This window comes from Engystomops pustulosus, chromosome 5 (genome assembly GCF_040894005.1).
Source record: "Engystomops pustulosus chromosome 5, aEngPut4.maternal, whole genome shotgun sequence".
Taxonomy (NCBI): domain Eukaryota; kingdom Metazoa; phylum Chordata; class Amphibia; order Anura; family Leptodactylidae; genus Engystomops; species Engystomops pustulosus.
Genome location: NC_092415.1, coordinates 135,320,319 through 135,332,840, shown reverse-complemented (window position 1 = coordinate 135,332,840; position 12,522 = coordinate 135,320,319). Strand labels below are relative to the sequence as shown.

Here is a 12,522-nt window from a genome sequence, read left to right as displayed (position 1 = left end):
TACCAAGGACTGCAGGAGGATGAATTGAATCACTCAACCTGTCTGGAAAACTCTCTGCTGGGTGAAAGCCTGGGTGCCCACAGAGATGGCTCTGGGTGCCACCCCTGGGACCCTTGCCATTGGTTTACTACAACTGTTGAAGGGTAATAAACGAGGGACCTTCAGCCTTGAAATCCTTATACATGTGTCTTGGCTCATTAATTTATGTATACAAGAGCACTTCAAGGATTTTTCAAGGTTCTCCAAAGGTCTTTAACCCTTTCATTAGAAAGGACATTGGTACATGAATGTCCACGTAAATTTTCTCTGTTGTTATTCTACACAATAATCATATTTGTTGAGGATGATATAGTTTGTTTAACATATTTAACATAGCATTAACATTTTTAACATAGTTTGTTTTCCTAATTTTTAATTTTTACATTCTGTAATTGCATTTTTAATGATTTATTGCTTTATTTTTTATCAAATAACTTTTTTAAAACTTTTTTACTGTTTCCCCCATGGGACATGAACAGACAATAATCTGATTGCTTGTTCATGATAATACTCTGCAATACTGATGTAGGAAATAAGCAGTGTCAGCCTATGCACGTGCATAGGCTGACACTGTGCCTTTAAGATGACGACATTGATGCCATCTTTCAGGCACTGCTGGCAGGCAGCCCTGGGGTCCTAACGCAGACCGCCAGGAGGTTAAATTATGAAGATATTCTGACCGCTTTACAAAATAGGATAATTATTTTTTATTTGATAGAATAATTTTATTAATAACACTTTTTAATAAGCAGTAACATTTGTAAAACCTTTACCAAAATATGTTCGAAATATGTGCAGTGTCAATCCATCACCATTTAACCCTTCCAGACGCGCGCTGGTAAAGAATGGGTGTCCTCTGCATATCTGAGCAGACACCCTTCTGTAACATAAGCGACTGGAGATTCCAACGATCGCATTTACCTTACCCGCCGTGGTGAAGCATAACCGCAGCGTTTAAAGGGCTTCTCGTGTGGATTAGACACCCCTGTGCCACTTACTGGGGGCACAATCCTCTGATGGTAGCCCTGGGGTCTTTACCCAGGGCCTCCTGGCAGGACCCAGCTGTAATCCAATGAGCATGTGCAGCATGCTTAATGGATTACATAACACAGATATGGATTACATATCTGTATTGCACTGTATTCTATTTGAAAGAAATCAGAAGATTGCTTGTTCAAGCCAACATGTCAACAGTTTTTTTTAAAATCAAATTAAATAATAAAAGAAAGTGAAAGTCACCTAAACCCAATTCCCTATACACAACTAATGAAGTACAAAAAACACTAAATTAAAAAAACATATTTTGCCACATTCATAACTATCTTTTTAATAAATCAGATTAATTATTGGACCTGCTCAGTGAATGCTGTGAAAAAAATATCCGAAAAACTAAAAATATTTCATCAAATTCCTTTACAAAAAATGCTCTAAAAAGTGTTGAAAAAAGTACAAGCACAGAAATGGTACCACTGAAAAGAACAACTTGTCCCACAACAAATAAGACTAAGGCCTTTCAGTCTGCACTCCAAAACTGTAAAACAGACTTGTTGAGCCAGAAACCCAAAACTGAAGAGACCGGACCAGTTAGACTCATCACTACATTTAATAATGGAGCTCCAGCGGTTAGAGCAGCTATCTCAAAACATTGGGATACACTGTTGATGGATTTGGAAATCAGGAATCTATCACATACAATAAACAGTGATCCCTTTAGAGATCGCCTGGTACATAGTAATTTTGTACCCCCTAGAAACATCACATGGCTGGAAAGATCAAATGTGCAGGGAAATTACAGGTGTGGAGGCTGCGTGGCTTGCCCCTTTATGTTAACCAACAAACAGTTTACCTCTAGTGTTACTGGTGGCTTGTACATTATTAAAACATTTATTAACCGTAAATCTGAAAGAGTAATGTACAGGGTGATCTGTGCGGAATGGAATATGCTGGTAATACAATACAGGAGTTTCGCCAAAGGATAGGGGCTCATGTGGGGGACATCACCAACCATCGGGACACCCCACTGGCTAGACACATTATCCAACAACACAATGGATGTACAGATGCCATTAAATTTCATGACATTGCTAGAATAGCATGCGGCCCCTGGGGTGGCAACTTGGATAACTAGGATGAGGCGGTTTTGCAATGTGAATCGAAAAGGATTTTTTGCTTCCAAACAGTGGCACCCATAGGTCTTAATGGATCTTTAAGTTATGTTCCTTTCTTGGACCCTTAGCCATTGTCCTACATATGTCTATAACTGTATGTGTGACCCTGATAATAGTATGTGACAATTGGTTGCCATTTTTTTGGAACTACCTGTGATATTCAAGTGCTGGCTAGCACCATTTATAATCAATCAGACCTTGTATATGTGTATAAGCTACACTATGCTTTTTACATTTAAATGACATGACTTTAAATTTATGAGAACTATGCAGAAAATATCAAAGACTGTATCCCAATGTAAAGGACACCTGTTGAAATATCACTTTCTGTACCTATAACCTTACTCTTGACCTTCAACTTTGTTGCAGGGGATACAAGTTTTAATTTTTAATATTACACTAGGTGACGATGGAGTTCAGGTTGTACCTGCACTCCGTTTGGAGGAACTACTCATCCCAGAATACGACCCTATGCTACATTATTAGAAACCTTTTCCTAATGCAAGACGACTATGAATAATATATTGACCATAGTGGTTTATGTGACCTGTATGTGTTTTTTACGATATTCATGTACTAATAGATACTGGTTTTATGAGTTTTTTAATTAAAAGCTATGTTTTAATACAACATTTTCCTTTCACCATTGCTGATTTGCTGCTTGCTGCTTACAGTACAGGGGATACGATAATTTAAAGTGGGACACTGTCACGATATGTATATGTATCTATATGTGGTAGCTGCATGGGGTATGTACAAATATAATGTATATATGCATATTGTTGTTGTGAATTACAATTGAATACTGTAGGAGTACCTGGCCATGGCTGTTGGTATTTTCTTTCTGTGCACTTTGTTCACTTTGTCTACTTTGCACTTTATGGTAGTGGGTTCTGTACTTCAGTTCTTATTTATGGTATACATCGGTTATTTAAAAAATCTAATACCTTAAGTAAAAAGATTCCTAATTTGTCTAGAACTTCTGGACAGTATGTTTGATTCTGCTATTTCCACGTGTCTTAAGCTTGTTTTCTGACAAATGGTTCAGTGCTGCCTCTCTGATCCCTTTGTCTGTTTTCATTATTTTAACATTCCTTTTATCAAAGCTCTCCACAGTGCTGAACCTCTTTACATCTCCCCCCCTCAACTCACTCTCTAACCTTACTTATGCTTTCTGATCTTCCAATGACCTAAGATCAATACGCTCTATAATCCAAACTTCCTGTCTTCTCCCATCCGTTTTCAAGATTTTTTGAGCTACACTGAGTGAATTGAAATCCATTATCCTCAGCTTATTGTCTTTACACTGTCTGTATAAAGCCTACATGCTCCTTATTAACTAAATGATGATCTACAGTAGGATACTTTCAAAAAGATTTGGAACAAGGCTGTCCGATAACACGTATATATTGGGTCTCAACCTTACCCTAGTTTGGTAAAATCGAAAGATTTATCATAGATAGTCTTGTGGCCATTGAGGATAAGGCTACAATTGATTAAAATTCCCTAAGGAAGAATGGTTCAAGTTGGTTTTCTCACTGGGTAGGGGAGGGTGGACAGATGAAGGGATTTTAGGAACGAGACATTGTATCCTATATGGACTCCTCAGTTTCAAGTGGCCTTAAATTTAAATAACAGAGAGTAAAAGTCACAAAATTTGCTGGCTATTGGCTAATTTCAGTGGGGGCAGGAACCCGAAGCGGTCTTTTTGTAATGAACACCCTTTCCCTCCTCACCCTAGCCAATACAGCCATCATTTTGCAGCCCTTATTCCCCTGAACAAAGATTCTGTGCTGACATGTACAACACAGAGAGACTAGTCCATGCTTCTGCAATGCTGTGAAGGTTCACACATGCTTGAGAAAGTACAATAAGAATATATCACTCCTATCATTTTATAGGACCAAAACAGAACAGAAAAAAAGGAGCCACTCAGTTCTCAAATATAAAATTGCACAGAAAATGTAATTATAATATTAAAACAAATTGATTACAATGGATGTTAATGGAAGAAATCCAATATTAATGGTCCGAGTTAGCTAAACTCCTGCATTACACAATAGGGTATATCCACCAAAGAAGTAACAATTAGCAAAGTTGATGCCTCTAAACAATCTCAAATGTGCATAACTCCAAAATTGGTGGGAATAGAAGTAAAAGACCAATTTTGGAGTTTAGCTAACTCGGACCATTAATATTGGATTTCTTCCATTAACATCCATTGTAATCGATTTGTTTTAATATTAGAATTGAATAAATTTTCTGTGCAATTTTATATTTGAGAACTGAGTGGCTCCTTTTTTTCTTGTGGTATTGATTATGTTTGGGAGTAGTTCCGTATTTTGAAGGTGGACGGTCCTATTATGTAGCAAAATAAAGATGTGGTCTTTGATTACAATAGACTAAAATTGGACTGGATAGTGTAATATCCCAAAAAGAATATTGAAGAAAGTTGCTCACCTCCTGAAATATCATGTATCTGGAAACGTCTATCCAACAGGAAAGATTAGGCAGGATACATCTGGCGTCTTGTACGCCTGAAACGCGTAGGTTTATTATCGCCATTACAATCATCCCGTGGTTACCAGGCTGCACTGCTACAGACAGCGCATGCTAAGGAAAATTATTTTCTCTTGGATTTTAATGTAAGAAGATGACAAATTAAAGCTTTGATTTTTTAACCTTTATCTGGTGCGGTGTACAAATCCTTCATTTCCTGCAGATCTCTAAATCCACCATTTTGGTCATAAAGACTAAGCACATATTCTACCTCTATATACATTGGGGTTAATTTACTAAGGTCCCGCGGATGCAATTCCGACGGGTTTCCCTACGCTTTCGGGGATTGCGTCACATTCGCGCCGGCTATCAAGCAACACAAGTAAATGTCTCCTAATGTGTACAAATCTCATGTACTGACTGCCTATGGTTTGAATTTTTCCTTATATGAATTTTTATACATTTTTATACATTTTCTATATTTTTATTTTTTTCATACATATTAATTTGTTTAAAACTCAAAAAGAATCATTCAACGTTTGGGGAACAAGTTACAACTTTGGATCTATTTTGCACTAGGGACTATTTGTAATAATATTTCTCTATGACACACTCTATTGAACATTATTCCTTTGGTCTTTTTTATACATTGTTGTATGTTTAACAAATTAAAACAAAAAAAGTCTAAGACAGATTCTATTTAGTGCCCACAGTTCTGTATGTAATTGGTCGTTTAGAAGTTTACTTTATTGGTGTGAAGGTCTTTTGTGGCAGCACATAGAACTGGAGAGATAAAGGCTGATAAGCCATAAGGCTAAGCCACTATAGAAAATCATATATACAGTAGATCGTCTGTGAAAACTTCTCTAAACCAGGACTTACTATCTGATTGACTCCAAAGGTATATCAAAACATTTAATGCAATATGTGTTGGCCATAAACCACATAAGGATATGTGCAATAAATGTTCAGTGCATTGTTTAGGCTGTATGGAAAGTAGAACCGTCTGCAAACAGGATAGGTGTCTGCTGTATAATATGCTTCACAATGTACTGCAATATATAGTTGTATTATAGTATACTGTATAAGTAATCCCCTTAGACCCCTAAGATGTTAAAGGGAACCTCTCACCAGGGACCTCATTTACAGGTTACAGAAGCTCATTACTGATGCATTATACATATGTCTTTCTGCTATCTCTAAGCATTTGCATTACCATATAATTGTGTGTTATAACTTACTTTTCACACTGACAGAATAATCTGTGTAGTCCAAGGGGGTGAGGCTTTGGTTTAGTTGCATTTCAAAAAACAACATGCGACTTGTCTGTGCTGCAGACTGCTCAGCTCTTGGCCCCCACCTTTGTACTCCTGTAAAGAGGGAGGATCTGATAATTTGTTGGCCGTATCAACCTTTCCCTGCCAGGCCTTTCTGTAAATATTTTTGCAATTTTGACACATACAAATAAAACCCTAATTATAGCATAAAGAATTATACTAAACCCCAACAAACCATATGTTTGCTGGAAGCAGACATTTGGCCTATTTTCAAAATTGCATTTAAGAGTTTGTAGACATATAGCCAGATTCATGCAATTTTGATTCAAAGTGTAAAATTATATTAATACCTTATAGTCATATATTCACATAAAATAAATAATGATAATATCACTTAAACTAAAATACCAAAAAACTGCTTTTCAGTTTGAAATTTTAAGACAATCTGCAAAATATAGCAATGAAAAAGATTAAAAAGTAAAGGCACCTATATATTTTTTTTTAAAGAAGACAACCTGGTGATTGCTTTTCTCTTGATAAACAGTTGACAGCCCATAGCACCATCATGCAACTTTGTTACAAACACAAATAATTTAAGAAAATGCATTAAAAATAGAATGCAAACATACATTTTTACATAAAACTCACATGAAAACTGAGGTTTATGCACGAAAAGGCATGTAAAAATAATAACACAAAGTCAGCAGATTTATATATACCACAATACACAACATCAACAAGAACTTACATTCCCAAAACCGCTAAAACAAAAACCATGCAATATTAGCTTGCAATCCACATATGTGTTTAAAATATATATTGCACAAAGTAACAAACTCCTATTCTATCAAAACTATATTTTTTCCAGAAATCACAGCCTACCATGTATACAAGAATAACATTTTAATTCATACACACAGCCACCTTTATGAAACTTTACAACTAACAGTGATAAAATGCAAAAATGACATGAAAATTCTGATTTTCCACTAATACACGTACAAATTCAGACTACTTATGTAAACAATATTTTCCTAAAAACAGTAAGATGTGAGGAGTTCATACATACCCCACATTTACTCACCAAAATATGCACCAAAGGAAACGTTAAATCCACAGAGTGTACCAAAAAAGTTTTGCTGAAAATTGAGCTTCACACAGATATGTTACTGTAGTCCATATATACTTTATCTGTGAGGTGTGAGACGCTCCTATGTATACTCTCCTCCAAATTCTCCATGCATCCTGCCAGCTAAGAAGCTGGAAAGGGGCACACTTTAGAGGGCTATAACTTTGGATCTGTGGCACCTTGAATCTCAGTTCTTTGAATTCGCACTTGAAAAGTGAATATCTCTGGTTCCCTGGTACCTAGAGATTCATATGAAAGAGGAAATTCTCTTCTTTCAGATAAAAAAAAGTGAGGTTCTAGGTGCCACAGGTCCAAAGTTATAGCTCTCTGAAGGCAGAACGCATCTCATACGCCCTTGAACATAGAGGTGCCACCCTGTGAGGACATGACATATGTTCTTGGCAGGAAAAAATTTATTATTTCATTATACAATATTTTATTATACTAATACTATCATAAGTCAGATTTAAGCCTCATGCACATGTCAGTAGATGAAGGCTGTAAACTTTCCATACAAATGGCAGCTTGCTCATGGCCTCATGGAATTGAGGTGCTGGATTACAGTGTGGGGAGCACAACATGTCACACCACAACACGACCAAGGCAGGTAGCCATGACACAAAATATAAAGCAGATGCAAATTCCTATGGAACTCTTCACCCAGCTGAACTTTTTCTGTCCCATTTGTGCACATGGTTATGTGCATGAGTGAAGTAATGTCAAATGGAAAGTGTTGAGTTTTTTAAAAATATATGCTGTTATTGCTATTATCATTACTATTATTACTAATCATACAATTTTGATAGCAAAACTGAAAGACGTACTATACTTTTTGAAGTCTGTCTGGTAAATTTCAGTTGTAGAGCCTGCAACATTTTGAGCCGACTGAAAACATCCTGATATAGTTTTTAATTTCCTTAAACAAAGTCAGAAGAGTTTATATTATCAGGATGTCAGATCCCTTCATTAAATTGGGTCCTATGATGTTTCTTTTTCAACAATTCCTTTATCCAAAAATTGATGAATATCATCTGTATTTTTGTTACAATAATAACAAGTTTCTATGTTACACCACACTATTATTACTTTAATATGCATCTAGAGACATGAGTCAATATACAATGGGTTCACTTGGAAAGAAAAGAAAGCCATACACAGGAATGTATTGTAAATAATGATAAAAGTAATATTATCTGCCTTTTCTGTCATCTTCCTATCTTGCCAGAAAAAAAATTAGTTTCCATATAGTCAATCAACTTTGCTTACATTTTATTATTTTCATCACTTAAAGGGATGCACATGCACTGTGATTTAGAGAAGACTTATACCTCGTATCTGGCAAAATTAAACCAGGTTCACAAGGTTTAGGGCCACACACTGCAGCAGTGTAATAACATACTGATGGTTTAGGGGCCCCAAACCAGGTGGCAAGTTCCCTTAAATAACAAATAGCATAACACTGTGATAAATGTAAGGATAAAGTATTTTTTTTGGTCACATATTTCAAAAGTTTCAAAATTTCATATTAACCCCTTACTGACATGTGACATAATACTACGTCACATGCGGGGTGCGGGTGCATGTAGAGGGCTCATGGATTGAGCCCTCTCCATAGCCAGTAAGTCTTTGCTGCATATTGCAGCAAAGGCTTACCGTTAAACCTGCGATTGGTGCCAGCACCGATTACAGGTGTTTTCCTGCTGATCGCCACCGGTGAAGCTGCCGATGGCTTCAAAAAAGATGGAGGTGCATGGGTGCTGCCATCTTGCCGAGAATCGTCGATCCATGTGACATCGGGGAGCGGCGATCCGTCCCTATGACAGCTACTTTGTGTTAACTCATTCATTACAATGTGCTATCAGCACATTGAAATGAATGAGGAGGAAAAACCCCATATACTGCCATACTGTAGTATGGCAGTATATTATAGGATCATACAGACAACCTAGGGTTAAAGTACCCTAGGGAATCTGAAAAATAAAAATAAAAAAAAGTTTAAAAAAAATTATACTAAAAAAACATAAAAACTCAAATCACCCCCTTTTCCCTAGACCTGATATAAATATAAATAAACAGTAAAAATCATAAACACATTGAAGCAAAAAATGGCACTTTTTTGCCATTTAAAAAATAGGCAACATGAGAAACAAAGAAATCACAGTTAGTAAAGTGCTTAGTGCATGTCCCCTATTGTTGTATCATCCCATTGCTTTATAGTGCCAAAAAATAATCAATGTGATTCAGCTAGAGAGGGAAAGACATTCTACCCCTTTCTATATGTGCAATATACAAGATCATAAAAGAGAACTGCAACTGCCTGCCACTGCTGAATGACACCCTGTTGGTACAACATTGAAAAATCAAGTAAACAAATAATTAAAAAACTTGGGTCAACGGTACCCTATGTAAGAGATGGGTATTCAAATGGAAAGGTGGCAGGAGCCAGAAAGGGGCAATATTTCTCAATGACTTTACCTGGGCATAATATTGCTATTTGTTTTATCGTTACCCTATAGGGTGTTGTCAATTGGTTGGTTGACTCTATGATCTGGTTGCAGGACAGGAGGTATCAGTTTAGGTGGCCTGCACCCATTTCATTGCCTCAAATCATCCATTTCTTTTTATTGTTTAAATTAAATTAATTAGACCTTTTGTGCGTGAGCTATTGATATATTAAGCGACACCTGCTACACTTTTGTGCACTTTTTAAAAAGATAACACTACAACAAAATAATAAAATGTGAATTTTAACATGTGAAAAAATTACATAACAACACACTTTAGATAAAAGATCAATCCTCATATTTACTAGTATATCACAACTTATATATACAATATACTATATATATATATATATATATATATATATATATATATATACACACACACACAGGTGGTTCCTTACTTAAGAACCTCCGACTTAAAGACGATCCCTAGTTACAAATGGAGCTCTGGATGTTGCACACCAGGACCAAAATATAGGCAGTATATAATCTCTCAAGTATGAGTAAAACCTCTAGAGTTACAGTTACACTAGTTAAAAAGCGATCAACCCTATGGAACACCAATGATTATGTGCTCTAGTGATTCATTATAATATTTCCTTAAGTGAACTGTAAAATGTACCTTCACCATCATATTAATATGCTTCATGCTCTCACGTTTAGATAGATATAATTAGAATCAGTGCCACTGATAAAAAGTAGCTCAGCAACAGTGATAATGGACTGGTCAATGGGTTGCAGGAGCCCAGGAATATTATGAAGATGAGATCAGTATCTAAATTATTCAGCTTCATTGTAATAATCTGTTTCAGTAATTTTTCCCATTAGAGGCATTTTTCTTTCAAGATGGGTTATCATCATATACATAACAGAGGAATAAAACAATGGCAATAATCCAGGTACATATTCTACTACTATTCAACTGAGATTAAGTACAGAACAACACATATTCTTGTTATATTGTTGAGGTATCTTATTAAAAAATGTCTATCATTAGCAATAAAACAACAATAAAAAAAATAATAGAGTGATTAACACAAGCATACATAAAGAATCTATCCTCATATAAAATATAGATATAAGGAGATATCACTATTTGGAATCATATGCTCAACCTTTGTTTGATAGCCACTATATGACAAAAACAACAAAAAGAAACTATATTTTTACATATACAGTATAGTGGCTTTATATAACCAGCTTTGAAAAAATGCATTGTAAGTAACGCAAAAGTTTACTTTGGTTATCTCTGACCACTTACTGTTACTATATGGAAACAATGAAAAGCTATATAACTTATCCTTTTCAAACTTTTAACACAACCAGCATAAAATGGGCAACGTCATATCATAATAAAAAAGTGTAGGATATAAATACATTGGGGCACATTCACTAACAACAGTGTTTACTGCACTAAATGGAGTTTGCCTGTGTATAGTGCAGGGTGCACCAGAGTCAGGAATTTGGCGCTCCCTGTAACAACTCGGAGAGAGTACACCAACTTTGTTTTTGGTGCATCTTTAAATGGGGCTGGCAACACAATTCTGTCAGACTTTGCATTTCACTTCTGGCGCACGGTCTGACTGAGCATCGGAATGGCCCCTAATTTGTGTTGCATGATGACTACTGCAGCCACGCCACAATAGAAAAGTGGCGCACAGCCCTTAGTAAATGTGCCCCATTCATTGGTTGATCTACTAAAGCAAACAAGTCCACAGAACTCATAGGTCTGTGCAGGATAACTAATTGTATCCATCTCTGTGTCAGGCAGATGGAGAAGATCCCACAAGGGGGTCCTGGCACTTCAGAGATCAGTTGAGAAGCCAATGTCTTAAGAAGTGAATCCTCACCCCTATTCTTCTAAGGTCAGGACATTTCACAGCATCCGCTTGTAATGCTATCAGTGACAAACAGCCTGGCTTTATTTACACTGCCATTGTGTCACTCACATCCTCTGTGACAGCACAGCTCCGCTCTCATGGCTGGCTATAGCCTCTCCCTGCACATACAGCAGTATCACTAATCTTCTCCAACTTCACCCAAGTTCTAGCAGCAATACTCACCACAAACCACAGACACAAAAAGTTGTAGGAGAGACAGGACATGTTTATCCATCCCGATCCAATGTGACAACAGCATGGAATCTATGACAGGAGGCTGTGAGGATGTCCAACTCACACCAGGAGAATGGACCTCATCTTCTCTGGTCCCAGCACCAGGCACAAAGCTCCAACTGGACAGATCATATATGTAGAGCTGGGTGCTGAGATGCTCTGCAGATAACAAGGTCCACTGCAGGCTACAAGCCAGAGACCTGTACAAAGAACAAAGCCCAGGACTTCCCTTGTAGAATCTGCTGTGATTTCTTTTTACCAACAGCTCAGTGTGGATCCTCCATAGGCAAAAGCAAAATGTGCAGTCTTCTTCCTCTACTATGATCTTAGCAGCAGCAGCACAGATGGAGAAGAAGTTGCTGTGATTTTTTTTTTTGCTCCTCTGGCTTGTTACAATGAACAGTCACAGCATGAGCAGTCTCAGAAGGACCCTTCTCCCCAGCCTCCTGACACACCTCCTTCCCTCCTCCGGAGCAGCAGCACCAGCCAGGGTTAACAACATTACAGCTGTCACCAGGGCTCCTGAATACATGGTAGTAGTGGCATGTCCTGGATGCATTCTCTGGATCATTCTCTCCTATGGAGGACATTCTAATTGAACATGTCCTTCTGCTTTTATTGTAATATTACTTTTAGAATTTCATCATATTTTACATCAACACCATACAACATCATCCTATAAATATTATGTCTTTTATCTGTAGTAAAAAATATAAATGTGCTGGATTTCATGTGTTATGGTAACAGCCCCTGCTGCAGAGGGTTAAAGATATCTGAGTGTGCAAGTCCAAA

At 36.9% G+C, this 12,522-nt stretch overlaps 1 protein-coding gene across 2 annotated transcripts in view; it reads right to left on the bottom strand.

Annotated features, from left to right (window-relative positions):
* Positions 1-12,291, bottom strand: part of RAMP3 (receptor activity modifying protein 3) — a 157,285-nt gene extending 144,994 nt beyond the window's left edge. The window contains exon 1 of one of the 2 annotated variants that reach the window (XM_072153113.1): positions 11,680-12,291. In XM_072153113.1, coding sequence (XP_072009214.1) covers positions 11,680-11,755 — 76 coding nt within the window. In that variant the 5' untranslated portion in view covers positions 11,756-12,291. The remainder of the gene's footprint in view (positions 1-11,679) is intronic. The other variant, XM_072153112.1, reaches the window with a different exon arrangement.
* Between the last annotated feature and the right edge of the window lie 231 nt (positions 12,292-12,522).